This window comes from Hippichthys cyanospilos, chromosome 16 (genome assembly GCF_059441005.1).
Source record: "Hippichthys cyanospilos isolate Australia breed blue-spotted pipefish chromosome 16, RoL_Hcya_1.0, whole genome shotgun sequence".
Lineage (NCBI taxonomy): Eukaryota > Metazoa > Chordata > Actinopteri > Syngnathiformes > Syngnathidae > Hippichthys > Hippichthys cyanospilos.
In genome coordinates, this window is record NC_142384.1 from 8,989,804 (window position 1) to 9,017,510 (window position 27,707).

The 27,707-nt window shown below is 39.1% G+C and overlaps 2 protein-coding genes across 2 annotated transcripts; both read right to left on the bottom strand.

Moving 5' to 3' along the window:
• Positions 1 to 710: 710 nt before the first annotated feature.
• usp36 (ubiquitin specific peptidase 36) lies at positions 711 to 15,402 on the bottom strand. The gene is made up of 20 exons (XM_088437964.1): positions 15,303 to 15,402; positions 11,172 to 11,437; positions 10,857 to 11,078; positions 10,496 to 10,606; positions 9,541 to 9,643; positions 9,378 to 9,445; positions 9,227 to 9,297; positions 8,654 to 8,736; positions 8,457 to 8,568; positions 8,241 to 8,381; positions 7,148 to 7,248; positions 6,896 to 7,034; positions 6,454 to 6,822; positions 6,111 to 6,338; positions 5,099 to 5,205; positions 4,316 to 4,900; positions 2,993 to 3,177; positions 2,732 to 2,917; positions 2,519 to 2,634; positions 711 to 1,905 (listed from the first exon to the last, which is right to left on the bottom strand). The coding sequence occupies exons 2-20, from the start codon at positions 11,422 to 11,424 to the stop codon at positions 1,771 to 1,773; spliced, it is 3,315 nt and encodes a 1,104-aa protein (XP_088294090.1). The 5' UTR covers positions 11,425 to 11,437; positions 15,303 to 15,402; the 3' UTR covers positions 711 to 1,770.
• A 960-nt stretch (positions 15,403 to 16,362) lies between these two features.
• Positions 16,363 to 20,703, bottom strand: LOC148410442 (metalloproteinase inhibitor 2-like). Its single transcript, XM_088437680.1, has 5 exons — positions 20,419 to 20,703; positions 18,485 to 18,564; positions 18,303 to 18,405; positions 17,186 to 17,310; positions 16,363 to 16,963 (listed from the first exon to the last, which is right to left on the bottom strand). Exons 1-5 carry the CDS (start codon positions 20,546 to 20,548, stop codon positions 16,766 to 16,768), a joined length of 636 nt encoding a protein of 211 aa, XP_088293806.1. The 5' UTR covers positions 20,549 to 20,703; the 3' UTR covers positions 16,363 to 16,765.
• Between the last annotated feature and the right edge of the window lie 7,004 nt (positions 20,704 to 27,707).

A 27,707-nucleotide genomic window follows, 5' to 3' on the forward strand; every position in this document is an offset into this window, starting at 1 on the left:
GATAGGAATTAATGATGGGTTGAATGAGGGAAGAGATGGAGGACAGTAAACGAGTGAAAAAAGGAAACTGGCAGGAAAAGGCAAAGGAAGGATGAACATAAAAAATAAAGGTGACTAAAAAAAGGAACTTGTAAGAAAGGGGATAAAGAAAAACAAGGGGATGGGAGGTAAGGAAAACAGGAAAGGAGGATGCAACAAAGAACACGTTATTGCACCATAAAGAACTCAAAAGGGATAGTGTGTAAGACTTTCATTTAAATGATTGTAAATTTCAAAAACTTGCAAATGAATGTGTTCTTAAAGGAATAGTGTTTAAGATTTATGTCGTTTTTCATTACAGGCAGCATGAGTTGCTGCATTTATCATTGGCCGTAGCTATAACAAACATGCCCGCCTCCACAGAAGTGCCACCCCCCATGTGATATCATTTCATAACTGGACTGAGTATTTTTAAGACATACTGTTGGTCTTAAGAACCCAACTTTCTTGCACCGTTTTTTCAATGTGGTGCACTGAAAGCAAGTACTCAGCATCCATTTTTAGGACCACTCGGCTTTGACAAAACATATGCAGGTAAACACTCACCAATGTATCCATTAATGAATGAGAGAAAGGATGGGGGATGGCAAAGGAGTGGGGAAAAAAAAAAGGGGGGGGGGGGGGGGGGGCCTCCGGAAGCGAAAAGGGAGGATTGACAAAAAAAGGATGCATTGAAGGACAAAAACACAATTTTATTGCACCATTTTTTTTTTATTCAAACGTGGTGCGTTGAACGCAAGTGCCAAGCGTCCATTTTGAGGGCCACACTGCCTTGACAAAACACTTTTTTGCAGGTAAACACCCAACTGATCTATTAGATATCTTTTCAATATATTTATAACTTTTTTAAATATATATATATATATATAGCCAATTCAAGGCAAAATCTCTAAACTGGAAAGAAGGAGCAAATCTTTACAGCATGGAAGGACTGTACACTCAAATGCATTGTGTCATGTTGTTTTTATGGGAAGGTCATGACCCTAAAATGAGAGAGGGCTTACTTTGGGAGAGCGTTTGTGGTTGTCTGGCATGAGATGATGTCATATTTTTCCCGCCGCACGCATAGAAAACAGTTCTGGTCAACATGGCAATGGCAAACAGTACATACGGGATGGCTTCCTGAGTCTCCGTCCAGTTTTTGGAGGTGACTGACAGCAAAGGAAAAAAATTGCATCGAGGTATTTAATGAATCGTTTAAACTGATGTGTGGCTAAGAACAAGCGCAACCTTGAACCGTGGGTTGAAAAATACGCCCCAAATACTTGCACAATCTGAACCGTTGGTTTTGTCATAATATATGGAAATTGTGTATGCCCCCCCCCTCCCAAAAAGTAAATAATTATGAACCAGACAAAAAAAGGTTCTTCAAAACCAGCCACTCGGCACAGCAACATAAAACACTGATAAAAGGTAAAAAAACAGAACATAAATTTGGATAACCCCAAAAACTAAATTATATATATATATATATATATATATATATATATATATATATATATATATATATATAAAAAAACTGAATCTGCTTCTATCTAAGTAGATCCAGTGGCACAGAGGTGATAAAAATGGGTAAAAAAAAAAAAAAAAAACCCAGCATGAAGAAATCAAAGATTCAAAATGGTGGTCCATCAGTGATGTGATTGGCTCATTATTCAGAGGAGACAAAAAAAAAAAAAGGAAACGTTTTTTGTTATTTTTGGTGTTGTTTCCATTTGCAGTCAGAAGGTGTCAGCGACGGGCGGCAAAGGCTCGCTTGCGGCCCGGCATGACGGCCCACTTATTTCTGCGGTCCTGGATCTGCTGGAAGATGCTCCCGCCACCGCCTCTCCATTTTTCTCTCTTCAAACTTTTGATTTTCTTCACCTGGGGAAGTACAAGATCCTTTTGAAAAACGTCTCCACCTAATCGATGTTTATAGAGTCAATATTAGTCATACTAGGCACCTAATATTTATTAATCTAGAAAAATGATGGATAAAGGTCTCAGATAAAAAGTGTTCCTTCTAATTAAATGCCCAGTGTTTAATATCTACAACTTATTTTGTGCTCATAAAGGCCTGTCCTCTAATTGTGCATTCTTAGGAGACACTTGAATAAACTTTTTAGGGAGGCCTTTAATAAAGTTTTATTCTAGTTTAACTAGATTAGGGGTGCAAAACTATGATTCTGGGCCATTTGCAGCCCTCTTTTGATTTTGGCCAACAGCATAGCTGAGAAAAAAATGCTGGTATTTATTTATATAATTGTCTGAATTTGACACTTATACCTCACAATAAATTTGCAAAAATCCTCTAATAAATAGCTTACTTTTAATAGGGGTAAGGAAGGTGATACTCGTAAGGTACTTACTAAAATTCCAAAGTTCAGATAAAGATGTATCCTTTTATTATAGTTATGACATTTTTTTTTGCCATCACTTATACTCAACTTTTATAGCATCAGAAGAAAGCCAAACAAAAAGCGAAATTTAAACGCACCTTCCCACAGTCGAAGTCCTCGTCCCATTCGTCAATCACAGTATCCTTACTGGTGCGGCAGACATCTTGAATAGCATCGCGACTCACAGCGGACACCTCGCCGTCCCAACCAAGGACTAAAGAGGACGCAAAAAAAAAAAAAAAAAAAAGTCAAAAATTAAGGCTGCAGTTCTCAAAATAAGATGAATGTGGAAAATCCACAGAAATTCTCACCGCAAGCACCATAGGCTTTGTCCGAGGTGTTCCGGATCAGCTCTTCCATAATGCCGCTGCTTTTTCTGCCATCCCAGGACACACGGGGGACAGCGCGGGCCGGGGTTTCACCAGGCGCGTCATTGGCTGGCGCCTGACAACGCTTATAGCCGTCCTTCACTTGGCTGTCCCAAACCATCACAGGGGCTGCAAATGACAGAAGCATAACTGTCACGACATACGCCTTTTTTTTTTTGCTTGTTTTTGAATGGATGTCTGTACCTGTGTTGAGCTTGCGCGGCTTTTCACTCGCCGCAGCGGTCTTTTTGGGCGGGGCCTCCTCTGCGCTGCCGTTCTGCTCCTGCGGGCAAGGCCCACTCTCTTCCTTTTTCAGCATCCTTTTCTTCTTTTTCATTTTCTTTCTGTGTACAGTTTTATCGCTCAACTGAACAGCGGCCCCGGTATGCCTATGAGGAAATGGATCGAAAAATGACTTTGAGAAGTTCTTGATTTCAGTGTTATTTGAAATTAGTTGGAAGTGGGGCTGCACAATTAATCGAGTTTTAATCGCGATCACGTGGCTGTCGCGATTAATTAAGCTGATCCACTGCGATAAACATTGAAACAGTCAAGCACTTTTAGCAATTTTAATTACAAGTCAAATCAAGCACTACCAGCAGGGAACAATGGTTCCCACATATCTGCATGATAAAAGCATATTAGTTTCTCACCCTAATATATTATTTACCAGTGTGAAATAGCGCTGAGTTTCTCACCTGATTTCTAATATTTACAGTGCTAGCTGTCAACTGAAACCTATTTTGAAAATGCCGATTGGCAAAAAATCTGAATAAATTCGACTTGACAAGACCGAAAATTAGAATTTGACTACTAATTGATGAAAAATAAATAATGTGCTTGGTTCTACGTAGGCTTTTTTTTTCATTGGTTTGCACTCAGCAATTAAGTTAGCTGTGTTGCCCTGTGTGCCCAGTTTTTGCCATTATTTACTTTATGTATTTTAGTGAATTATTATTACCTGTAAGTATCAATCCTTGAAACCTTGTTTATTTACTTCTTGTTTAAAAAAAAAGAAAAAAAAAAGCAATAAATAGATATGTTTGACCAAACGATGAATAATCGTGATTAATAATCAGGATTATTTTGTCACTTGCTGAAAATGACATCACCATTTCTTGAAGATCAGGTAAGGACCAATTATAGTTCACGTTTTCTTAGTTTGGTCATTTGACATTCACAAGCAGAGTTGTGATTAGTCGCTACTGAGCAACTGTGATGTCACTTTCAGGAGACAGCAAGTGGCAAGATGGCCACCGCTGATGGCAGAAAATGTATTAATCAAGTTTCCACAAACACATTATTCATCAAAATGCCATATTTACCCTTCCGTTTTTCCCTTTAAACTGAAAACACAATTGCTGGAGAAGAATTTAAAAAGGTGCTCTTAATATGAAATTAATTATTAGCTAAACTTCTCATGCAATCTATACAGTTGTAAACATTTAGAAAGATTCAATACAAATGTATTTGTATAAAAGAAGGCCCCATTTAAACCATGTTGAGTAAATATAAAACCTGTCTCACCTTTCTGAAGCTACACACGGTGTATCAGTGTCTTGTGGTGCCTCCAGTATCTGTTTTTTCTTCTTTTTTTTCTTCTTCTTCTTCAACACGCAGTCCACCTCATGTTCTTTGTCGTTAGTCTGACACGTCGCCTCCGTGACGGTTTCAGGCTTCTTTTTGAGCTCTTTGGCTTCTTGGCAGTGGGAGAGACTCCACATGCCCGCCTGGCACCATTCCTCATCTTCAGACTTGGACGGCTCCAGATGGGACGACACGCTTACTCTCGCAGAAGTTTTCTCGCCATCTTCTTGCTCCCTCTTTCGCTTCTTCTTCTTCTTCTTTTCACCGGCGGAATTTGACGGCACCTCTGCAACAGCGACCGCGTCGGCTTCTACCTCGGAGTGGCGCCGCTTTTTTCTCCTCTTCTTTTTGTGGTTGATGTTTTGAGTCGAAGGGCCATTTAGTTTTTCTTGGGGCAGCTGGGAGGACTTTGGGCTTTTTTGCGCAGAAGTGTGGAAGCCGTTCGTAGAGGGGCTGGCGTTAGGTGTGGAGCAAAGGGACCGTTTCAAAGGTGATGAGTGATTTTTCAAGGAATGGAATGAAGATCTGGGGAAAGAGTAACTTGCTTACTTTTTTACCCTGTCAATGTAAACATGAACCAAAACTGCCTTTTGACCTTTACAGCGGAATTTAAACCATTTATTACCAGCCTAACGAAAATGAATCTTTTGACTTCTAACGCCATCAACGGCAGTGAATCAGTTACTTTTCTCTTCCCCAACTGACAAACAGCAGACTCCCTACCTGTGAGCGTTTGGCGTGGCGGAAAGGTGGTTAGGGTGAGTTGGATGAGGGGGGTCTTCAGACAGTCGTCGTGGTGCATCAATGCTGCTCGGACTCGGGCTGCGAGCCTGCAGTTATCGACAAAAATAAAAACTTGGTGGTCTAAAAGAAAAAAAGTAGCCATGAATGTGACCAAAGAGGAGAGCGTTAAATTAAATAAAGGGGGATGGCATGAAAAGATGGATGGGCAAAGAGGAAGGGGGACGTGGCAGAGAACAATTAGAAATGGTTAGAAAAAAAGAAGGTATAAAAGGAAAAGAAGACAAACCATAGACTGTGTGGTTGATTAGAATATTGCATTCATAAGAAAAATTACATTGTGAAAAGGTTCAATATTTGTCATTCTTTGATTATGCTGTTTTTATGGCATGATGTTTTACTGCTACTTTCCTTTGTTGCATGAAAAAAAATTCCTATATCATGGAACTAATAAAGACTTTCTGTACATACAAGGTATAAAATCTTGCTTAATTGCTTTCACAAGTAACCATGTATTTTCTGCATTCCAAAAAAGTGCAGACATATTGATTCCTGCTTGTGAACTCAAATCAGATGTTGAAGTTTGAAAAAAGAAAAAAAAAGTAACAAATTGACATCTTAATTCAGTAGTTATTTCAAAGCAATAAAAAAAAACGTATTGTTCGGTTTCAAACTGTTTACATTGCTGGAATTTATTACAATGTTAACACTAAATCTAGACTAAAACATCCAGTACTTATGCCTTTGATTATAACGTGTTGAATTTATAGTAAGACAGGATTCGGGCCTGACTAACACAAATTTATTTTGGACTGATGATGATTTTTGGCAAAAAATATCTATATTTTGAAAAAACTGTCTGCAATTAATGAAGCTGTAAGGACATTCATTTGTGGAATTTGTGTAACTGGTACTTGAATGGTTTCATATTCACTGCAGTATGTATTTTTTATTTATTTGTTTTTTGAAAACCTGGATTGGGAATGTTATTCACCTTCTTGGCTGACAGCGCCAGTTTCTTGGCAGGTGGAGGCGACATGGTGCTGCCAGTGGCTTCTGATGTGATGTTGTTGAGGGCTGGGGGTTTCATTTTCACCGTTTTCTGCTCATCCGCGCTGTGAGAACGCTCCACGCTCTTGGCGGGAGATGCGGTACTGCTGGACGATTTGCGAGGGGTCGACGGAGCACCTCCAGCCGGCGCACTCTTAGGACCTGCGATGTCCTGTTTGATGATCAGCAAAAAATGATTTTTAATCTTCTCTGAATGACCTGTCACATTTGTCTGTTTTAAAAATTAAAGGTGGCCCTTGGGCACAATAGAGCAATGGCGGACTTACCTTTGACTCAGTGGTGTCGGCAGAGGAGGAGTCCGACAGAGACTTGAATGAGGTAGACGCAGTGAGGCCTCTGCCACCGTCTTGCTTTTTGTCTCCATCCGTCCTGCCGACGCCGTTGCTGTTGTTGTTGGATGGCGCCGGCGTGCCGCAGCGTGACTGACTCTGAGGAGAGGGCTTCTTTAGCTTCTTGAAGGGCTCCTCAATAACCGTGGGCCCACCGGGCAGCTTGTTGGCGCCGTTGGAGGACGACGTCCAGCCGGACAGGCGGGGCTGCGGAGGTGGTTGTGTGCTCATGCCGTTTCTGGCTACCGGCAGGCCTAAACCGCCATCCATGGACTGGATCTTACGCAGTAGTGCTGGTTCAAGTTTCTGTTAAATGGACATATATGCCCATCTTAAAAAGATAGGTTTAGGACATATTGTATGTGGGAGTAAGATGTACCTTTGTGATCTGCGGGGAGGAAAGAGGTCCATTCAAATTGATTCGCTTTATTTGCTCTGATGAAGCGCTGTTCTTCCCCGAATGCAACATTGCCTGTTTGCCACTGTGTCCATCTGCATTCTTTTTTGTTTCGGGGATCCTTCAAAAACAAAAAAACAAAAACAAAACAAAACACAGCACATATGTTTATCAGGAAAATAGTGTATTACCAGGTATGTGTTATTAAAGCTTGCAGCAGGCACAACGTCTTACCTCAGGTAGAAAAGCACATAGGCCTGCTGGTTCAAAACCACCTTGATGTTACTGGAGTGCACCATGGAGTCATTCATTTGGTACCATTGTCCATTGCTCGCCTACAAGACAAGGCATAGTAAAAAGCCAGCGTGTTTTATTTTTTATATTACACAAAAATGCAGCAAAAATTTAACCAGACATTGTGTTAGGAAATATTGGAAATATCATCTTTCAAATTGTTTGACCCTGATCCTATGGGACAATTTTGACGAAACAACATTAAGGATGTGAACTATTTAGGGAACGTTAAAAAAAAAGCATTACGATGTTATTTCTTGCTGATATATATGCATTCAACAAACCTAAATTCACTATGTCGCAGTTGGGAAATTTGGCGTCTCTGCTGTAGTTCAAACTACTAACCACTAGGGGTCAGTGTTCTACAGCATGAGAGCACGAAACCTATTTTTACCCTTTAAAAACTGAAGATTGTGGACAATTAGTTGCCATTTACTAATGGTGCGTGAATGCAGCATACGCATTGAGGCGTCAAAAAGAGATCATACTTTAGAAGCATGCCCCAAGCGAGAGGGGGAGCAAATACAAATACAATTCACCATTGGTTTCAGTGCACAACAAGGGCGGAATCTACAAAACCTGGGCAAATATGTCAACACGTGTCAGTTACCCCGGGTTTCAGTGGATGTAAAGAAAATAAAAACAGAACTCTTGGCAGTCGAGTAGGAGGCAACAGGCAACAACTCAACGCATGCAGGGGGCTTCTGTGATCCAAGAAACAACAAGCTACGGTCAATTCTTGTTGTATCGCAATGTCTGTGCATCATCACAAAACTTGTGCAGTGGGGAATGGACGCCCTCTCCCGCCTTTTCTATTTATGATTGGCACACTAACCATCTATTTCCTTTTTCCCCCCGTTTTTATTGGCGACTGACATACAAACCAAGTAACTCGCTCAACTGCACACAAGGCACAAACTGACATCCAAAACGTGATTTGAATTACGATGGCGAGGGTTTTCCACCTTTGCTTTCCGTAGTTCTTTTTTGTTTTTTTTTTTAAGGATAAAGCTTATATTTTTCATTGTGGCACCTTGACATAACAGTAGTAGTGTCCGGCGTGACAGCTGTAGCCAGAGTGAACCAGGACAGCATAGAGGCCGTACATGATGGGATCCCCTGAGCTCTGAGACATGTATGGGCGGATGTTGAGGAACTCGGGATAGCCAACATCCTAGAGAGAGAAGAAATATATGAGATTTAAGGGAAAAATAGGAGCAGTTGCAATCTCGCAAAATTATTTGTCAACCTTTGTTATTTTCCCTCCACTAAAGTTGGCAAATCGCTTGAGAGAAAGCGTCAGCACATTAGATGTTCGATGGACAGTGAAACGCTTTGTCGCTGGCACTTTCTTTTTGCACCTGAAAGGGGGAAGTGGGGACTCTTACTCCTCTTAAATGTGAACAGACCACATCACATACAATATACGCCTGGTTACAAACTTACTTGGCACACATGTAGGCATTCTCTCCACTCAAAATGTCAGGTTTAACAAAGAGCTCCAAGGCTCGCACGATGTTGACAGCTTGCTAAAAGACAAAGAAGAAAGGAAAACATTGTTATAGTGAGTTTAAGAGGTTACAGGCGGAAATGTATGAATCTATACTTCCTTTTAGGGGTTGACCAAGATTTTTTTTTGTGTCTTACTATGATAAAGGATTTTTTTCAATACTGTATCACAGTCCCTGACTTATTATTTTTCCCCTATGAATCAGATTTGCCTTGACATATTTCGATAGCCAAGTTAAAATAACAACAATAATAACAATAATCCTAATAAGAATGTGCAAATTGGAATATAAGACGCCAAAAAGATGTAATTACAGTCGCTCATAGTCACCTTCAAGGTGTATGCGGTATCAAGGCATCAATAATTCCGCTAATCAGTTCAATCTCTGTGGTTCCTAAATGTTCTTTATAATGAAAAGCTAACGACAGCAGACTGCACAACTGAGGTGTCACTGCAAACCTAACCTAGAGAAAATATTAGAAATTATGAGAATTAATGTTTAGACATACCCGTATTTCAACAGCAATGTCCAGGTAAGGGTCGTAGGTGTCGGACACACTTTTACAAATGGAACATTTTACTGCAAAGAGGAAAATTAGCAATAACTGAATCAGTCACCCGGGTTTCTCTGGGGACATTTTGTTCTTGTGAACACAATACCTCTTGACCGCAGGTAACCTCCAAAGATTTGGTGCACTAGTGTTGTGGCCTGTGTCTGCCTGTCTAGCCTAGACCAAAAAGAAAACCCTTTCAACCAATACTGTTCTTTGTTTAAAAAAAAAAAAAGTACATATCGTCAAAAAAACAAAACACCAGGCCTTACTTTGGGTAGCCATTGAGACAGGCTTTCTGCATGGCGTCAATGGTGTACCGCAGAAACTCGTGCGCGTCCTCCTGGCTACCGAAGCGGAAATGTCGGGCGATTTCTGTACAAAAACAGCACGCCTGAATAAACTGTCCATAAATCGCTGAGATGACATATTTTGAACTGCAAGCTCTTATTAAGCCATTAAGCGTAATAAAAGTTATGGCATGAGTGTGTTATTGAGAATGGTCATTTGTTAATGTCTGCCAAAAGAGCGCAGTTAATCTTTATTTAAATGTCACAACAAAATACTTTAAAGCAGATTTGGGGCCCCCTTTCTGAGTAACCACCCACAATGTATTTGCAAGCTTCACTTTCAAACAAAACAAACACAAAAAAAAAAACTATGAAACATTTACAGCCACTAAGTGACTTTTAACAGCCACGTCACATTAGCGCTAATGTAGTCCGGAAAGCTTTGAGCCCTTCCTGGAGGCACAAGGTGCAGAAGGGAGTCTGAAGCTAGTCGATATTTAATGCGCTCATCACCACAGTCCCTGCAAAGCGGCCTTTCACACAAACAGCAATATGTCATAACCAGTGGGTGAAAATCTAAAATTGCGCCTCCAATAATTCAAAAGTGATGTTATTGTGTTGTTTTTTCCCCCCACATGAGTATTTTTGAGCAAAAGCATCAATGTCTGCAGTCACAAGGAGACGGAGAGGGCACGAGAGGGAAAGATGGAGGGGGTGTGTGGTGGTTATGGAGACTGCAGCAGTAAGCAGGTAGTGAGCGAGGGAGGGAGGGAAGGAGGGGTCCTTTGGGACTCTAGCACCTAAACCCGCACCTCATCCCCCCCTCTCCCCATACGCCATCCATTCACTTCTCCTCCGGCTAATGTACTGCAGTGTGACGTCAGTGTTGTGTCATGGCATTAGGCTGAACAAATTCAAGAGAAGGCGGTGGTCTCACTTTTCAGGTCTCTGATGAAGGACACAGGCTTGATGGCATTGCCCGTGTTGGCAAAGGTTTGGATGATGTGGTTTTGCATGACGCAGATCATACAGAAGCCTGACTGGTGGCCTGGAAAAGCACAATACACAAAGAAATACAAGATTACATTGGAATTTCTCACGCTAGTATTCGCCAATTATGTGAGAATAATATCCTAAATGTACAATTACATTTTATGTGATGCAGAAAATGGCTATATAAGTGGACTATCCCTTTAAAACCTTTTTTGTCATGTTGTTTTTGATACAAGATATGCTTAGATAAAATTTATGTTTGTGATGTTCAGTGTATCTGGCTAGGTTTGGGAATAAACACTCACAGACACGGCTGTGCTCCTTGGAGAGCAAGTAGTTGGCCAGGGGCGGCGTGTAGGTGAGACACTGCACGGTGGAGTTGAGGAAGCAGGTGTTGCCCAGATTGTGGAGGCCGGCCCCCACCCTGTAAACCCGCTCCCACTTGAGGGTCAGCTTGTTGGCCGGGAAGAGCATTTTCTGCGGTGCGGCAATGCCGTCCCCTTGTCCTCCGATCGTGTTCTCCGAAACTGGACACAGTCAAATTCAGAATAGAAACATTATGATATAAAGCGCGCACGTGCATTTTCATGGTACAATGGCAAAGAGCTCTGTTTGTTTACCTTGCCTCTTGATTTGGGAAGGCTCAGACACCTTCTGCCCGGGAATGCCCTCATTCCTGGGGTTAAGTATGACGTACTTGTTCTTCAGGCTATCCAGCTGGTAGGAGAAACCCTTGCTGGCAGGCTCAAACTCAATCTTCTGTAAGAGGACCTTCTTGGCCGAGGTGGCTAGCAGCTTGTTCAGGTCTCCGTCATCGCCTGACTCCTTTCGACTGGGCTTCAGCGCCTCCTTGAGTTTGTCCACAATCGGCATTGTTGACACATCACTGAAAAATACAGAGAAGTCAATTGTGTGGAATGTGGGATGAAAATTGGGGAGGGGGACTACTTGGCTGTAACAACATGGTTGACTCAATGTCACGTGCGTGCGTGTGTGTGTGTGTGTGTGGGGGGGGGGGGGCGTTTATTTTAAAGGAAAGGGGGGGGGGGGGCGCTTTTCAGAGAGATAAAAAGAAAAAAAAATCTGTACATCAGACCAAACAATGCCCCCCTCTGAAAGGTTAAAGTTAAGCAAACTATGGCTTGAAGACCAAATCCGGCCCACACAGTCTCTGACCCACCCTCACCATGACCATGAGGTCAAAGTATGCCAAATATTTGGTGCTTTTGTGTTTTGAATGCTGTGCTTTTATGGGCATATGTGAAAGATAGTAAAAGCAAGTTAGCAATCAACATATACATGTTGGTAAACTGGAGGGGCTTTTGCTATATTTAGCAACTTTTAGGAACCCATAGCAACTAGTTTTCCAAACAATAAGAAAAGAGAGAAGATTTTTCAAGACAATTCAACAAATGTACATTTGTATTGCGTCTATAATCAGGTATTACTGAATCATTATACATCATGGCCAATAATATTATACTTCCCGTTTAGGTAAATTTTGGTAGTTCTGATTGAAATGGCATTGTCATTGGCATCAGTGACAATTTTATGGCAGCCAAACCAGATATAAAACAAATGATGCTACAAGAGGTTTTTTTTGAACTCGTAGCGGGTAGTAAATATAAAAATATAAATATAAAATTACATTTTCATTGAAAAAAATACGAGAACCACTGATATACACTATACATGTATGTAGCATTTAATTAAAACAAGACAATAAGCTTTTTTCTAAATACAATTAAAATAATAAGTTTGAGGTAAGAATAGCCCTCGAATGATTTGAAAATGCCTCTATTTAAGTAAGGCTAATGTCCCTTTAATGTGTAAACAAATACACTAAAAGCTTAGCACGCGCTTGTCCACAACAAGCATCTGCCAGTCTGCTAATCATCAAAAAGCCTTGTACAACTGTGCGCAGTGTCGAACATAACTATCCTCCGTTTTCTAATCATTCCAATACGCTATATATTGGCTGAAAAGACATCACAGAGGACGATGATGTCACCAGAGTGGGGGGTAGTGGTGAAGGAGAAGGCCTGAACATATGCACAAGGACACAGTGACTTTCACGTACCGCCGCTGCTGATACCAAGGATGACATGCAGCCCGAGGGTGCCACCATGGTGATAGTCTTATGCAATGTAACAGTTGCCATTTATTTGCAACTGATCGCTTCTTCAAACGACTGTAGTAAAATCGGAAGGCAGGCAGTGAATGGAATTGTTTTCAATTCATTAGTCTTTGCAGCTGAAAAATAGCTGGCCAATTGACAGAATTAAGCTTAAAAAATTACAAAGTGGCTATGATCATCTGCTTTCTGACCAACACATTTTATATATATATATATAAAATGTACTCTAAGAGAGTGTGAAGGGACACGCAAAGTGAAGATTCTGATTCACTCAAGGGAGTGAACACCTACAGGACGAAAACCAGACCAAAACACACAAAAGAAACAGTTCTCTGTTCAACATGCTTATCAGTAGAGTGGAAGAAATTTACAACCCGAAAGGGGGCAAAAACCATAAAGAGTGGGTGTCTGGAACTCCCTAACCTGTAAGGGTCAGCTACCCCGAGCTGCACAAATATTTCTCATGCATGGTTTAGTGAAAAGGTCTTTATTAAAACAATGCCAGGTAGTCAGTGAATAACATAATATAATATAGGCTAAATACAATCTTTATATATATGTGTGTGTGTGTGTCTGTGTGTGTGTAATAAACTGCTCAGTAACTCAATGAAGAGGGTGTGTGGGTTAGATTTTCCAGGGCTTTTTATGACTGTTCCTCTCTGATTGTATTAGTCTGGATTCCGTCTGAGCATTTAATCGATTTTAATCAGTTAGTTTAACCTTATTGATCAAAATGATTTTTTGGTGTGATTCAAAGAATGTCCGAAGCTTTGCCAACCCTGAGAGAAGCTGTTCTTTTTTTTTTTTTTTTTTTTTAATCACAAAACCGCAATGTGTTTTTGCCAACTTTGTGATTTTTCTGACACCTCCAGGGGTTATTTTCCAAACAGCAAAACAGACACATTTATTTCCGAGAGAAAGCACATATTTTCACATGGTATCTCAAGATGTTTTGGACGAATAAACAGTTACTGGTTTGGGCTTTAGCATGTTGAAAAATACATAACATTGCTCGTTGTTTTATACACAATATTTTATTTCGATTCAACAGAAAAATAATCATGAGTATAATCAGGTGCATACTTACTGCCGAAACGCTGAAATTCTGATAGAGGCTTTTTTTTTCAATTAAAAAGGTATCTAAATGGTGAATTTATTTTAAAACAATTATGAAATATTTTGATAATTGGTTAGTTGTCAATTAATGGTTTCGCCTCTAATGCTAGCTGATAATATCGACAAACATCATATAAAGGTGGTGTGTTTGTTTTGAACAATCAGACTACTGTATCCAGTAATTTATGTAACATGGATTCATAATTGTGTTCATGCTAGAAGCATGGGATTGAGGCTTAGTGATACTCTCCATTTTCAAGCTTTGCAATTTGAAACTATCAAGAGGGGGGTCTTAGATATGTTTTTAAAATAAAAATCAGAATCTAATATTTGTAAAAAAAAAAAAAAAAAAAAAAAAAAGCGAGAATCAAATCGAAATCCTTGCAAAGACGTCTGGATCCAAACATCTAAGGCGATATGTGTCCACTGTAGTGGAACGTTATTTTTGTTCGATATCTTTTGACTCATTTGGGCTACCCAGTCAAGTCCTAGCGTGCTCAGAAGATGACATTCTAGCCTTCTGTTGATGTCTATTGTATTTGGGAGAAAGGGAATTCAAACATACTATACATCAAAAATCATAGCTTCGTAGGGCAACCATGTCAACAAACAGCACCATATGATTTGTTTTATTTTTTTTGCTCGGTATTCTCTCCTTTTCGCGTATCTATGACTCAAGTACCTTGCAGCAGTTATCAGCTACAATGGGAGGGGGAAAGAAAAACAAACACGTTTTCTATTTAAACTCCAAATTACGTTTTGCTGAAAGAAGGACCGATAGTCGTCGGGTTTGAATTTCAATATCTACGGTTGCAGTGATCCGATTTTAGTAATTGACGTTTCGTTGTGCAGGATTATCAAAGCTCTTTCTGTTGGGCGGAAATACACTTTTAGATAAAACATTTTTCGGTTGCTATAATGTATTTGCCATCATACGCCATGTCTGACTGAGACATGCTTCAGCCGCTATTTGTCTGAACATAACCAATCGCGTTAAGCCAAAATATAGCTTGTTTGAGTAAATTATCGTTGTTAAACGGTAACAACTCAACGACACTGCTTGCGAATATTTTTATATTTAAAAGAGATTTGCCCATTTTTACCTCGGCGTTGAGAGGCGTTCCGTGATCCCGACGTCTCAGGCCACTTGGCGTGGGGTTAGCATGCTAAGTTGCTAACCTCAACCAAGAATGTCGACATTACGCGGCGTCAGAAGGGCGACGAAACGGTGCCATTACGCCCAGTTTATGCGCAATAGCAACTTTGGGTGATTATTTGTTATTAATATTGGGAATGTGGGCCACTTTGCGTGTCCTTAGGGATGAGCATAGCGGTGGCTAATAGCTAGTCGGCTAACTTAACGTGGCGGGGGGGGGGGGGGGGGGGTTGCTTTCACATGCTGCAATGTGGTAGCGTCTACAAATGTTGGATGGCATTACTCAAGCAAAAAATGACACAAAAGTAGAATTGTTTTTTTAAAGGTTCTTAAAGGCCTCACCTTTGTGGCGTTCAAAATGACTGGCAAAGGAGAAGTCAGCTGCTCAGACGTCGCTTCTCCGTCTGCTGGTATTTTCGCCCATGCTGCATTATGAGAGGGCGGTCACGAGAATGACGGACGCCAAGCGTAGACCAATCGGCGAACAAAGCCCGCCTTGGTGTTAGCATTCAGCCAATGAGCGCCTTTGAGAGTCTTGACGCGTTCATGGGAAGTGACACGTGATGTACAAGCTGTGCTAGTGTTTACCATTTTCAATGTTCAACTACTGGAGAGCTCAAATCTTCTAAACGTCCGAGGCAAACAGCAAGAATTAAATCACACGTCTTTCAATGTAATCGCAGTAAGATTAGGTGAAATATACATATTCAATGACAACCCTGTGCATTTATGATTATGTAACAGCGGTGTCTTGAAATACGAAATATTCCATTCATAATGTTCACCACGTTCGTATCTGAAACACTATTTTAATCCAGTTTTGATTTGCCATTTATTGATTGAAACCCCCAACACAAATTTTGTAATGTGACAACGAAAAAATACCATTATATACAATGTACACTTCAAAGGGACAGTATGTAAGATTTAGACCGAATTTAGTCAATGATTTAGAAGGAATACATTAAACGATTGTAAATGTCAAAAACTTGCAAATGAATGTCTTCTTATTGACTAACAGTATGTTTTAAATATAATCATAGGTCTAGTTATCTAATTTATTTACACGGGCCATGGTTGTTATGACTATGGATAATGGCAAATGCGTCGCCTGCAGCACCTCCTGCTGTCCGTAATGAAAAACGGTCTAAATCTTCCACTCTATCCTTTTAAAGCAGCTGTGATTCATGACCAGACGTTTTCACAAATTACTGTAGTACAGTAGTAGAGTGCAGCAATCTTTTTCAGATAAATTTCTGCTTGAGCCTTGTTTTATTCCGTAAATATTTTGAAGGCGTATTCTATTATCTCAAGAAACTGCCGTTTATTAAAATTGTGCATCCTCCCCCCCAGAATTTATCAGCTTCCCACGAGAGCAGATTTTGAAATATCACAAAAAGCATAGTGTATTCGTCTTTATTGAACGTTTTAGAAAAGCACAATACCGTTCCAAACACAACTCTGAAATGAAAGACCACAAACCTCTATGCAAAAGTGGCCTATTCTCTTTACTGATCAAGTTAACATCTTACAAAAACATCATATAAAACACAGGAGGGCTCAACCCTCTTTCCACCCTCAATTTTTTTCTCTTAAATACATTTGGCCAACCAGAAGAAAAAACAAGATTGTCATATGCTAACAGTAATAACATGTCAATGAATCTCAATAATGACTTATATGGAAAGTGTATGCGTAAAGTCATTTGTACAGAAGTGCTTAGGAGTCAGTGCTGAATTGTCGCCATGGGAAAAAACAAAACAAAAAAACACCGCAATGACTTTTTCAAATTTATGGATTCGATTTCAAGGGTCATGGATATCCATGAATTCCTTTTTGGGCGTAGCGACCCCTCTGTACCAGGCACAAGATCCATCATTTCTCTTGATGCAAGCGAAGTGTCGCGCTTGCTTGCCATCAATGATCTTCTCTGTCAGATAGTCTGTCCACAAGCACTCGGCGGGGCTGCTGATGGAGCACGGGACGGACCTGCAGAGCGTGATCTGTAGGTAACAAAGGAAAGGTATTTCACCAACTGCTGATAATCTTGGTGATAGATATAATAGTGTGCTGGGGATTTATTTTACAACATATAGCACAGACTTGTCATCAGTACTTGCTTTTGGTTCAAGTTAGGTGGCTCAGTGAATGTAATAAGAAACAAACTATAGATTAGCGAGCGCTATGCACAAACTAAAAATAAAAAATCCATTGTGCTTTTCTACCTTACAACTGCAGCCCATTTCGTAGTGCTGCACCAGGTTATTCTTTTGCGTGGCGGTCATCTTCTCCCAAGGCTCAAGGAAGTCACACAGGTTGACATGCAGCGAGCCATTGGATTTCAGTCTGCCTGTAATTGCAAAGTTGACAGGAGAGGAAATTAAATGACAGAACAACTGAGGAATTGATTCAATGGAAAGGACATACAGTAAAATCTTCAGTCACAAAATCTCCCTGCATTTGCGCAACGCAAATTTCAAATACCGTAAACAACTACTAATTTTTTAGTTTGAGTCCTAATTTTTTTTTATTTGCATTGATTTCTATTTGCATTAATTTCATGCTCATCCTGCATTGTTAACAGGGACAGCATCGACCATTAGCTCAGAGACAGTGAACGTCAAACAGCCAGGTGTTTAGTGACGGGTACACCAGTTCCCACGTTAAAAAAACGAGCATTTGTAAAATTGAATTTTACTTTATTGGTCACTAGCTCATAGCTAGCCAAAAACTAAAGCTAAGAGACTATACAGTTTCTTCGTGTAGGGTACAGTACATCACAGGCCCAGATTAAAAACAGGCATTTAAAAAGTACCTACACTCCACTGAGTTCATTTTAGCAGAGTTCACATTGGCGGCTAGCTCAGAGCTAGTCGAAATGAAAACTATGAGTTGCCAAAGAGTTGACAGATCCTAAAAGCGAGCTCCTTACTGTAGGGTACACCAAATGCCCAAATTAAAACAGGTATTTGTGAAATAAAATTCGTTATCTATAAACCACTGAGTGGAAAAAAAAGTCTTAACAAGACAGTCATAACAAACAGTATTTTTACAGGTTGCGAAAAAGTACTTGCATCCTTTATTCTGAAGTATGTAATCTATGGACAAAGGCATGTTAGATTAAACGGACGTTACTGTGTTTTGGGATCATACTTCCGCACGTTAATTGTTGCAGTTTTAGCATACTGTCAAAACAAAAGCGTTCGCAAATTCACTTTTAGATCAAGCTACTAATACATTTTACAGAGGTAGACCTGTTTTGCTAGGTGAATAACAGTAAGCTCACTTAAAAATAATGCAAAGAGTTGTTTTATGTTTTAACCTTTACATACAAATACATACCAGTGATTAAGTACTCTACGCCTTTAGCCAGAGTAGCTCCACATAATGATGGGAATGGTGCAGTGTAGATGGCATCAAAAACCTTGTCAGGGCCCTTGAACATCTGGGAAGGGACGCAAGTTAGATATACTTTATGTTGAATTTGCATACATGCAGGCACATAAATATAAACAATCTTTTACCTTGGTCTGCTTGATGTCATATTGAATGGGTTGGAAAAAACCACTGGCAGGCTTCACTCCAACAACCTTTGCCTTGATGACTAAAGAAAAGACAAAATGCATTTTTATAGGTGGGCTTGCTTTAAAAAGGACAAAAGTTTGAGGATTTGTGGCAAAGACAGCTGCACCACATGACTTGTTTCATCAGCTGTACCCTGAAGAATGTGTGTGCAGAGTCAGGATCCAAAACACACCGAGGAAGCAAGTCAGCACTTTTGAAGACTAGAATTAAACAACAATAATCCCCCTAAAACCCTCAGCCTGCCTGTTTTTGCATTTAAAAAATGGAAATGGGGAAATCACTTACTTTCCAGCTTCCTGATTGAGAGGTTTGAATGTGAGGGGGGATAGAAAAGTTCAAGTGGAAAAATATGATTAAGGCTACACAGATGTGCCTTTTCAGCTCTCGTGCAGCCAAGTGCTCAGACAAAAATAGAAGCTCAATGTCTCTCAAAAGACTGATCATATGCCGTGCAAGTATCATCATGCAGGTGACTCACTTTATTTGGTTTTGTCCAAGAGGCGCCAAATCAAACAATTTTATTGATCACAATTTGATTGTAATAAATGCTTTCGGAATACTGCCTCTCCTTTTAAGGAGATGTGCAAGACAAAGTAAAGTGAGCAAATGGAGAGAACATTAGTCTCCAACTCCTGGCTACAATTTGTGGTAATCCTGCTTGCCTGACTCTGCAGAATCGCACAAAACATTGCTTTTCTGGTGTTGAGTAAAACATGAAGGATATGTATGTATAATGTGAATGAAATGAATTAGTTTTCAGACTGTCAGCTGAAAGCTATGGGCAAACATTAAGGTCAAGTTTTCACATTTAGGAAAAAATATGTACAATATTAACAACCCCCCCCTCCCCCAAGTTAAACTATTCTTGTCCCTGTTAAAACCGAATATAACAACTCCTTCCTCCAAATAAGTCTATATACAGTTTTTGTTAATTGTGAGATGCCTAATTTTAATTATAATGTGTACGATCTTCCATTCTATTCTATTTCCCAAAAGTCCATTAAGGCTATCTTAATGTTTAAATAATCAAGCAAACGCCAAAGACAGGCTAACAAACGGCCTGGAGTTTGCAGTATGAACCTTATGAATCATGAGATTACTCCTATTACTATGAGCACCTGTGGAAAAAAAAAACTCAGTTGCAACAAAGTGTTCTACACAGGATATAACACATACAATAAATAGCAAAATAACGGGAGGGGGCACAGTTGTGGTAACTAGCATTTTATTGACCTTAGTGCCTTACATAGGAAAGAATAAACAAAAACCCAAATAAAAGTGTTATTGAGTAGAATGCATTCCATGTTCAATAAAGTTTGCTTATTTGTGTCTGAACGAGTTGTGTAGTAAAGTGAAACCTGTAACATGTTCAATAAAGGTTTATATTTTGAACCGAAAATATCGTTTACTACTGTGGACCCAGAAGTGCTTTTACTAGGGTTGTCTAGAACAATCTGTGAGTCCTGAGTTTAATTCATACTCAAAAGCCTCTTAAAAGTGAATTTTGTCGGATCATTTCGTTGAAGAGACGAAAAGTGACCGGGAATGTCATCGTGGTAAAAGTTTTAAACTATCTTTATGGCGCCTTGAGCAATAAAATATGAAAGTTATATTTTTAGTTAAAAGTCACGTTAAATGTGTAATTACGCAAAAGATTTATTTTCAAGTCGTTTTCGAGTAGAAAGACAAATTAAATGTCTAATGCAGAAATATAAAAAAAAAACGGTAATTAGACTTGCACGTGACTATGTCAAAAAAGTTCAGCACGCCACATTGAAGGAAATACGCGTATATTTCATCAATGACCACTGACCAAATCCACTGCCTCGCACTAGAACAAATTTAAAAGTAATAATAATAATAGTCAACTTACCGACATCTGAATGGCAAAACACCTGCTGCGGATGCACCGCGCCACAGCTGCAGGCTTGTGCGCCTTGCTGGAACCGCCACAAGCATAGCAGCACTAAGGGCAGCACGAAGCTCTTCACCATCCAGCTCATCTTGGATCAGATCAATGTAAGCAATGAAAAAATAAAATAAAAACGTAAAAACGAGTAAAGACTTTTAACGGGGAAAACGCACAAATTGTTTCTGAATTGCAGCGCTGTTCCGTCTACAAAGGCGAGTTTGTTCTGCTTATGTCCGCTTTGGAGAGGAGCTTTTTATGGCTGCAGAAACCGCCCACTCGTGACGTCATTTACACTGTACGATGACTTTTTTCACCTTCTCACAAAGCACGCAAGAATGCGCAAGACGTATGCTGACATGCACGTGTATGTGTATGTGACGTTTTCTTTTTTTTAAAAAGGAAAACAATTAAAACTTTTGGCCTCTATTAAGTTCTTCTGGGATACTGTGCATAATTGAGGCAAATGAATGTGCTTTCTCATAGACCAATCTACATATGTTCTAGTTTCCTGTTGTTGGATTTGTCATTTTTTTCTGTCTTTGTGGATGCAATTTTTGTTTGAGATTCAGCTGAATGTCAAGTGCATTATATAAAAAATACTATATTATTACAACAATTTAAAAAGTGCATTTTGAAACTATTCCCATGTATTATTTTTTTCCCCAAGTATTATAAACTCAAATCTTTCCAGTGGACCAAATTAGCAACAACTGTTAATTTTCATGAAAAGAGTGCAGTTGAATTTCAGTCCTCACGGGCCAGATTGGACCCCCTGGCAGTCCCGTTCTGTCTCGCATGCCACATGTTTGACACCACTATAGTAACTGTAAGCGAAAAATTGAAGGAACAAAAAGTTATTAGAAAGATAAGGAAAAATATCAGCTGTTTTTTGAGTCCCCCCCCCCCCCCCCCCCCCCCCCCCCCCCCCCATCCACTAGTCACTCTAGTGACCTTTTGTTGGGAATACCCAACATGTTGTTCTAAGCTAACAAAAGCAGCTTTGTCATTGATATGAGCTACTATTAGTCATCTCTTAAGGTCACCTTAACGATAACACCATATCGAAAGTGCTTCAATCACTGTTGAATCGATACAATATGAATACAAGTGAATTCAAAATGTTCCTTTGTTTTTACAATGCCACTTGCCACGGGGTTAATTTACCTACAGGTTGTTCGTCTGGAAAAGGAAAGGGAAAGCTGAGTCACTCCATGTATTTTATTTGATTTAATTAAACACGGAAAAACTTGTTAATTATTTTTCTTAGGAAGCAACATGTCCCCGAGTCTGAAGAGTTTGTGAGGCATCTTCACGGTAATGAGCTAAAGTTAGTAGGCCAGCTCATGTTGGCTTTGCATGTACATGTTAATCCCAACATTACCGTAAGTGACGTTGAGAAAACAACTTTTTTTGAGCATGCCTTCAGTGGAAACGACAACAGTAAGGTACTAATAAGATGAGTGGGCGTAATTTATCCTCCCTTATTTTCTTTTTAATTTGGCAAGTCCTGAATTTATTCACACCTTGACACCGCCCTGTAAATAACCCCTTCCGAAAAATGACTGTAAAAGTTGGGAATTAAGTAACGCAGTGGCGAGAAGCCTATTTGCGTCACTAAATGACAATAATCCATAATTACATGTCCAGATGTGACATCAGTGCTATAAAAAATAATGCATGGCGCGATGTTAACGATCCCGATTATAAACTCCAATGGTGCAATATCCTCCTCGGATCCAGTCTGTCAACAGGTGTCCACTGTAGTGGACATTTGTTTTTTGTCTATATCTTTTGACTGATTGTAGCTATCCTACTGAGTCTCAGTAGAAGACTTCCTGGCCTTTCCAATGCTGTCTCGTGTTGGGGTGGGATGCTGTCTTGCGGACAAAATGGACACAGGAGGATATGTCATGGTCACAAAGTCATTAAAACACCACATGTAAAATGCAAAGGAAGACTGGTAAGAGAGAGTTGACAACATCTTAGAATTTAATAGCTTCAAGATGAGGGTGATTCCACAGAACCCTGCGCCCTGTCTGGGAAAGTCTCGTGTTGTTACGGTCACATTCTTGACTGCCTTTCTCCTTACTCATGCAAAGTAATTGGCCTTTTGTTGGAAACTTGGCCACAGAGTGGCAGGGGCAATCATGTTTTTGACTCCAAAATGTCTCCTTGTGTGTGTAACATTTAAGAGGAATGAGAGGAGCCGTTTTGATTGGTGAGGAGTGGAGTCGACTGTGTTCATGCCCACAACGGCGGCAACCGCCATTTAAAAAGAAAAAAAATGCCATCACTCAGACTAACCTTTTTTGGGCCAGATTTAAGATGATCACTTCACACACTTTTTCTCATGTCCTCCTTAAACACAGTTTATTCCACAGGTGTCAAACTCAAGGCCCGGGGGCCAGAACCGGTCCGCCACATCATTTTATGTGGCCCGACAAATGCTGATTTGATTTCAAGTTTCTAGCTAAACTTGCAGGTTGTCTTTAAAAAAAAAAAAAATCTGTTCCAAATCTATCTTTTGAAGTTTTTATCGGCATCTCATTTCAAAACTAGGTAGGGATGTAAACAAGCGAAAACGGCGTTTATTAGACACTTTTTTCCATTTTCCCTAAATTTTCATGATTTTAGAGAAATTCAGGTTATGTTAAAATTTAAGCAATGACTTAAGGATGTTTTTTTAGACAATTTTTAGATTTGTTCTGGCCCTATGACAGAAACTATAACTACAATGTGGCCCACGATAAAAAATGAGTTTGACAACCCTGGTTTATTCATTTGTGTCCACTGTTGTGTCCACTTTGTCTTAACAAGACAGCAAAATTAAGACATCACTGGAAAGACCAGGATGTCCTCTACTGAGGTCACTAGGGCTTAGTTGGGTAACTTTAATGAGTGTTTCGAATTAAACCAAAAATAAACGTCCACTACAGTGGACACAAATGGATAGGCAGGGTCTCCCGCAGATATCGGGAATTTTATCTTTGACAAAATATTGCTTTTATTCCTGAAACATGCCATTTTTGTTGTCACTTTACAACCTAACACAACAAAACCTAAAACTGTATTGCTTTATTCCATTGAACTTATGACTTAATTCTCATAAACTTATGAATTTCTTCTGATGATATTGTGCATTACTTCTAAAAAATACAACTTTATTCTTGTAAAACTTGTAGTATGACTTTATTCTAGAAATGTTATGACTTGCTTCCCATAGCCGTAAAACTTTATTCCGCTAACTTTGCTACTGAAAAGTTTTTGATGAACTTATTTGAAATTATTTGATGAACAACTCATCTATTACCAAGTTAAGTGATACTGTAAATATGGTTGCTTATTCAGAGATGTAAAATTGTCCAAATGCTCAGAATTTTAGCTTCTCTTCAAGAAATATTGTCAGATTTTTTTCAGTTGGTTAAGAGTTTTACTTTGAAAAACAATAATCGACTTTTTTGTAGTTTCTGGCAGATAAAACCAAAAACAACCACCACCAACCTCCAAAAGATCTGTTTGTGCATTTTCTACACCATGCATTTGATTATTTATTTATTTATTTTTAAATTACATGCAAATTAAAACATTTTTACAAATCTAATTCATTGGTTATCAACAAAATAATCCGCACATGAATCGATTATTAATCGATAGCAGCAACCCTAAATATGACAAAATTGTTATGGTCTGATTTTAAAAGAGAAGTGTGTTCATTTCCACGGTGACTTTATTCTTCCAATATTACTTTATTCTCATCACATTATGATGGTGCTGCTTGTCAATGAGTCCCATGGGTTTAGAACCTATTGAATGAAACACAAACGCATCAACTCATATATTTGAGCTGTTTGTTTTATTGATGTGGTATGTGATGTGTTTATTTTTAAAGGAACCTTTTTAGTTTTGTGTAACCCTGAAAAGAAGGGAGGGAATACAGAATGAGTCCGTTTTAATTGCTAGTTTGTCCGCTTATATTAGGAGTGTTTCTAGTATTTTGGTTCCTCAGCATTTGGTGCACTAACTACTGGCTTGCCATGCATATTAAAGAGTTTTGAGGTTTTAACTTTTCACAAATGTGAAGGAAAAAATATTGTCATTGCTTCTAGTAGCCTTTGAACATTTGATATGTAAAGCTGACTATGGAGAAATATAACCTGGAGTCTGTTGAGCTCGTCTTGCTTCCTGACATCATACTTGGCCGTGCTACCTAATGGTTTCTGGTTTATGACCACCAAGTGGTAAACACTTCCCCTATTTTCCACAGAAGAGCATATTCGCAGCCTTGTTTGGCTTTTTTTTAAACTCGTGAGCAGTATTTTACTCAATCTTTTGATTTTTACATCAAAGCCATTCCACATCAAATGGAAAGCAATGAAAAGAAGACACCAGGGAGCTGAAATTTCACCCAGATGGTGACAACACGTCACCTTTAGTTATCACATTACCGGGAATGTTCCATCCCTTGGCTAAAACACAGCGAGAATGATGTGGACGAAAACGACCCCAAAAAGATTAAAATACTGCGTGAAGGGTAAAAAAAAACAAAACAACCCTAAAGAAAAGGAGACATCGCATTTGATGCACTCAGAAGAACAAAAGGGCCAGCACAGGAACGCCGTCGAAAAAAGGGAAAGTTCCCATACGCATGTAAATGTCGTAAGACGCCATGACTCGTTGCTCAAGTGGAATTTACCAGATGTTGGATGCAGAAAGAAAATAGAAGGAAATGACACACCATGGAAAAAAGGTTAGAGGTATGTTATGTTTAGAATCAGAGGAATCCCAGAAACCTCCAAACCGACCAAAGGCTGAGCCATTCCCGCCATGTCCTCGGCTTTAGGGTATTAATCGCATGACCTCACCAAAAAGAGACCGCTAAATGCTTTTTGTCATTGCCAAAACTGGCTTCAACTTCATGAGTTGAGATCGGGATTGTTTTATGATAACATTTGATTGTTGGGAGAAGGCTGCTTTGACAAAGAACTACGGAACAAGCAGTACTGTAATCCGGTCAGAAGATGTCTGAAAATGTCATTTCTTCACTGGAAGGTTTGTCACATGGAGATTTTCAAGCATTTGTTTCCAAAAGAGGAACATGACTTTGCTTGAGTCAATGTAAATTAGCCAATTTTAGGATTTGGGAGTTGACTAAAGTGATAAAACTCTTAATATTAGAGCTGTGCAATACCTGAAAGTTTCGTATCAATCGGTACCAAGTAGATACCGTCCCCAGTATCAATGATAACAATATGGCATTTTAAATGATTAGTACCCATATTAGTAGTGTACTTTTATCATTTATTTAACTTTAAGCAATTCTTTGACACTATATTATATAATACTAATACATTGTGCTACATTACCCGGATAGTAGTTGGAAAAGTTTAAGCAAAGCACTGAAAAAAACACTATTAACTTTAATTTTAACTAATATGTAGGATTTGATCAGTTTCAAAACATCCAATGAGTGGATTTTTTACATTTAAATCAATTAAAACATTTTCAATTGGTGAGTTTTAAAATTGATTGAATTTTGAATTGTTGCTGTGATGGTTAACTTCAATACTTTCAAGTTACATTTAAATCATTTTAGAAATATTCAATTGATGTAACACCCATTTAATTTTCCTGAACTGATTGAATCCTGAATATTGGCTGTGGTGGTTTCCTTTAATATTTTTAAACTAATCTATAATTTTCTTCAGTCTAAAGTGGATGGTTCTTTACTTAAAATGTTATGCACTGTAATAATCTTGGAAATGCATATACAGTATTGTGAGGAGCCTGTAAATATTTTTTAAAATATAATCTTCCAAAATGTGTTTTTTTTTTCTTTTACTTAGAATACGATCTTATTTCATAGAAAGATTTTATTCAAGAAAGTGCAACAAAGGAATACATAAATCAAGCCAAATCAAACATGGAAGCGATATCTGCTCTTTGGTATTGATATGATACCAATACTATGGTATCGATTCTATCAGTATTTGGATCAATCCTCACAACCCTACTCAACATGACTCCCAAGAACCACCTGAGAGGTGACACTGATTATCTTCACATGTGACAGTTTTGCTAATATTAACACTGCTGTCAGTGTCACTTGATGAGGACGCGGTCAAAAATGAGTCCTGAATGACGATTTTGATTATAAAAATACAGAGGTGAGCAGTTTATCAGCATCGACCGGCATCTGTTTTGCTGCTAAGTGACGAGAAACCAAAAACAAAGAAAAAGCTCAACAAAGCATTGCCAGATCGTGTTTTTTCACGTATACTGCATTAGTTTCTCCATTACGAGTGCCCCTGTAGGGCTATTGATGAAACCAAATTCATCATTTTCCATTCATCAGTAGCTGCTCATCGGTGACAGGGACAGACAGTGAATCATTCCAATTTCTCCTACAGCAACCCTCAAAAAAAGTAAAAGATATAACATTTTGACACTAATGTTTATCAATGAATATCCATAGTGACCCCGGCGCACCGTTTGGGATTGCGCAACATTTCCTTCTCGAACTTTTCAACCCGACACGAATCAGGAAGAAGAAGATTCACTTCCTTCATTTGCGTCATTTGAATTTTACCTCTTTCGCAGATTGTGTTAGCATTCATAGAAACGAGCGATTGGGACATACTGTGGTTGCGTGCCCCCCAAGGACCCCAAGATCACCTTCCTACAGGACTACGTGGCCTGCGTTGTCACATTATGAACAAACGATTGCAAGTGATAGGGAATTTAGATATTCACTCATTAAAATGGACTAACTTTGCAGAATACTACAAATGATATAATCACTTCATTTCTTCTATTTCAATTTAAACTAACTTTTAAAATTCAATTCATTGGGATTTTCCTTATGACAGTAGAACTCTGATCCCGTAATGTCACAACTTTATTCTTGTAAAGTTATTCTTGTAACTTCATGATGTTATGAAAGAATATACCTTTGATGATTTGATGATGATCTCAGGAGAAAGGCTTTGTTTTTGTCATGTGGAATGTAATTGCAATAAAGTTATAATTTTCATCATTTACTTTTAGTTTCAGGCACTTTGGTGCACTTGCTTCTTTTTTTTCCATTTTAGACTAAGCTGTAACCCGTATAAACGTGATAAAAATAATTAACAGTTGTTGAAAGTTGATTTATATTGCGTTTTTCTGTTGTTATTGTTAAAAGGATACAGGTGTAGGTATACAATTTTCATCAATAATAGACTTGTTTACAGTCAGTGCATCGACTGGGGGGG

Bases quoted from the DNA above. Each gene is read 5' to 3' on its own strand.
- LOC148410442 (XM_088437680.1), bottom strand. From the start codon at position 20,548: ATGAGCTGGATGGTGAAGAGCTTCGTGCTGCCCTTAGTGCTGCTATGC. The intron at 18,565-20,418 runs GTAAGTTGACTA...TCTTTTCTTTAG, and splicing joins GTTTTGCCATTCAGATGTCG to TCATCAAGGCAAAGGTTGTT. The intron at 18,406-18,484 runs GTAAAAGATTGT...GTCCCTTCCCAG, and splicing joins ATGACATCAAGCAGACCAAG to ATGTTCAAGGGCCCTGACAA.
- usp36 (XM_088437964.1), bottom strand. From the start codon at position 11,424: ATGCCGATTGTGGACAAACTCAAGGAGGCGCTGAAGCCCAGTCGAAAG. The intron at 8,737-9,226 runs GTATGTCTAAAC...TTTGTCTTTTAG, and splicing joins ACATTGCTGTTGAAATACGG to CAAGCTGTCAACATCGTGCG. The intron at 6,823-6,895 runs GTACATCTTACT...TCCATTTAACAG, and splicing joins CCTCCCCGCAGATCACAAAG to AAACTTGAACCAGCACTACT.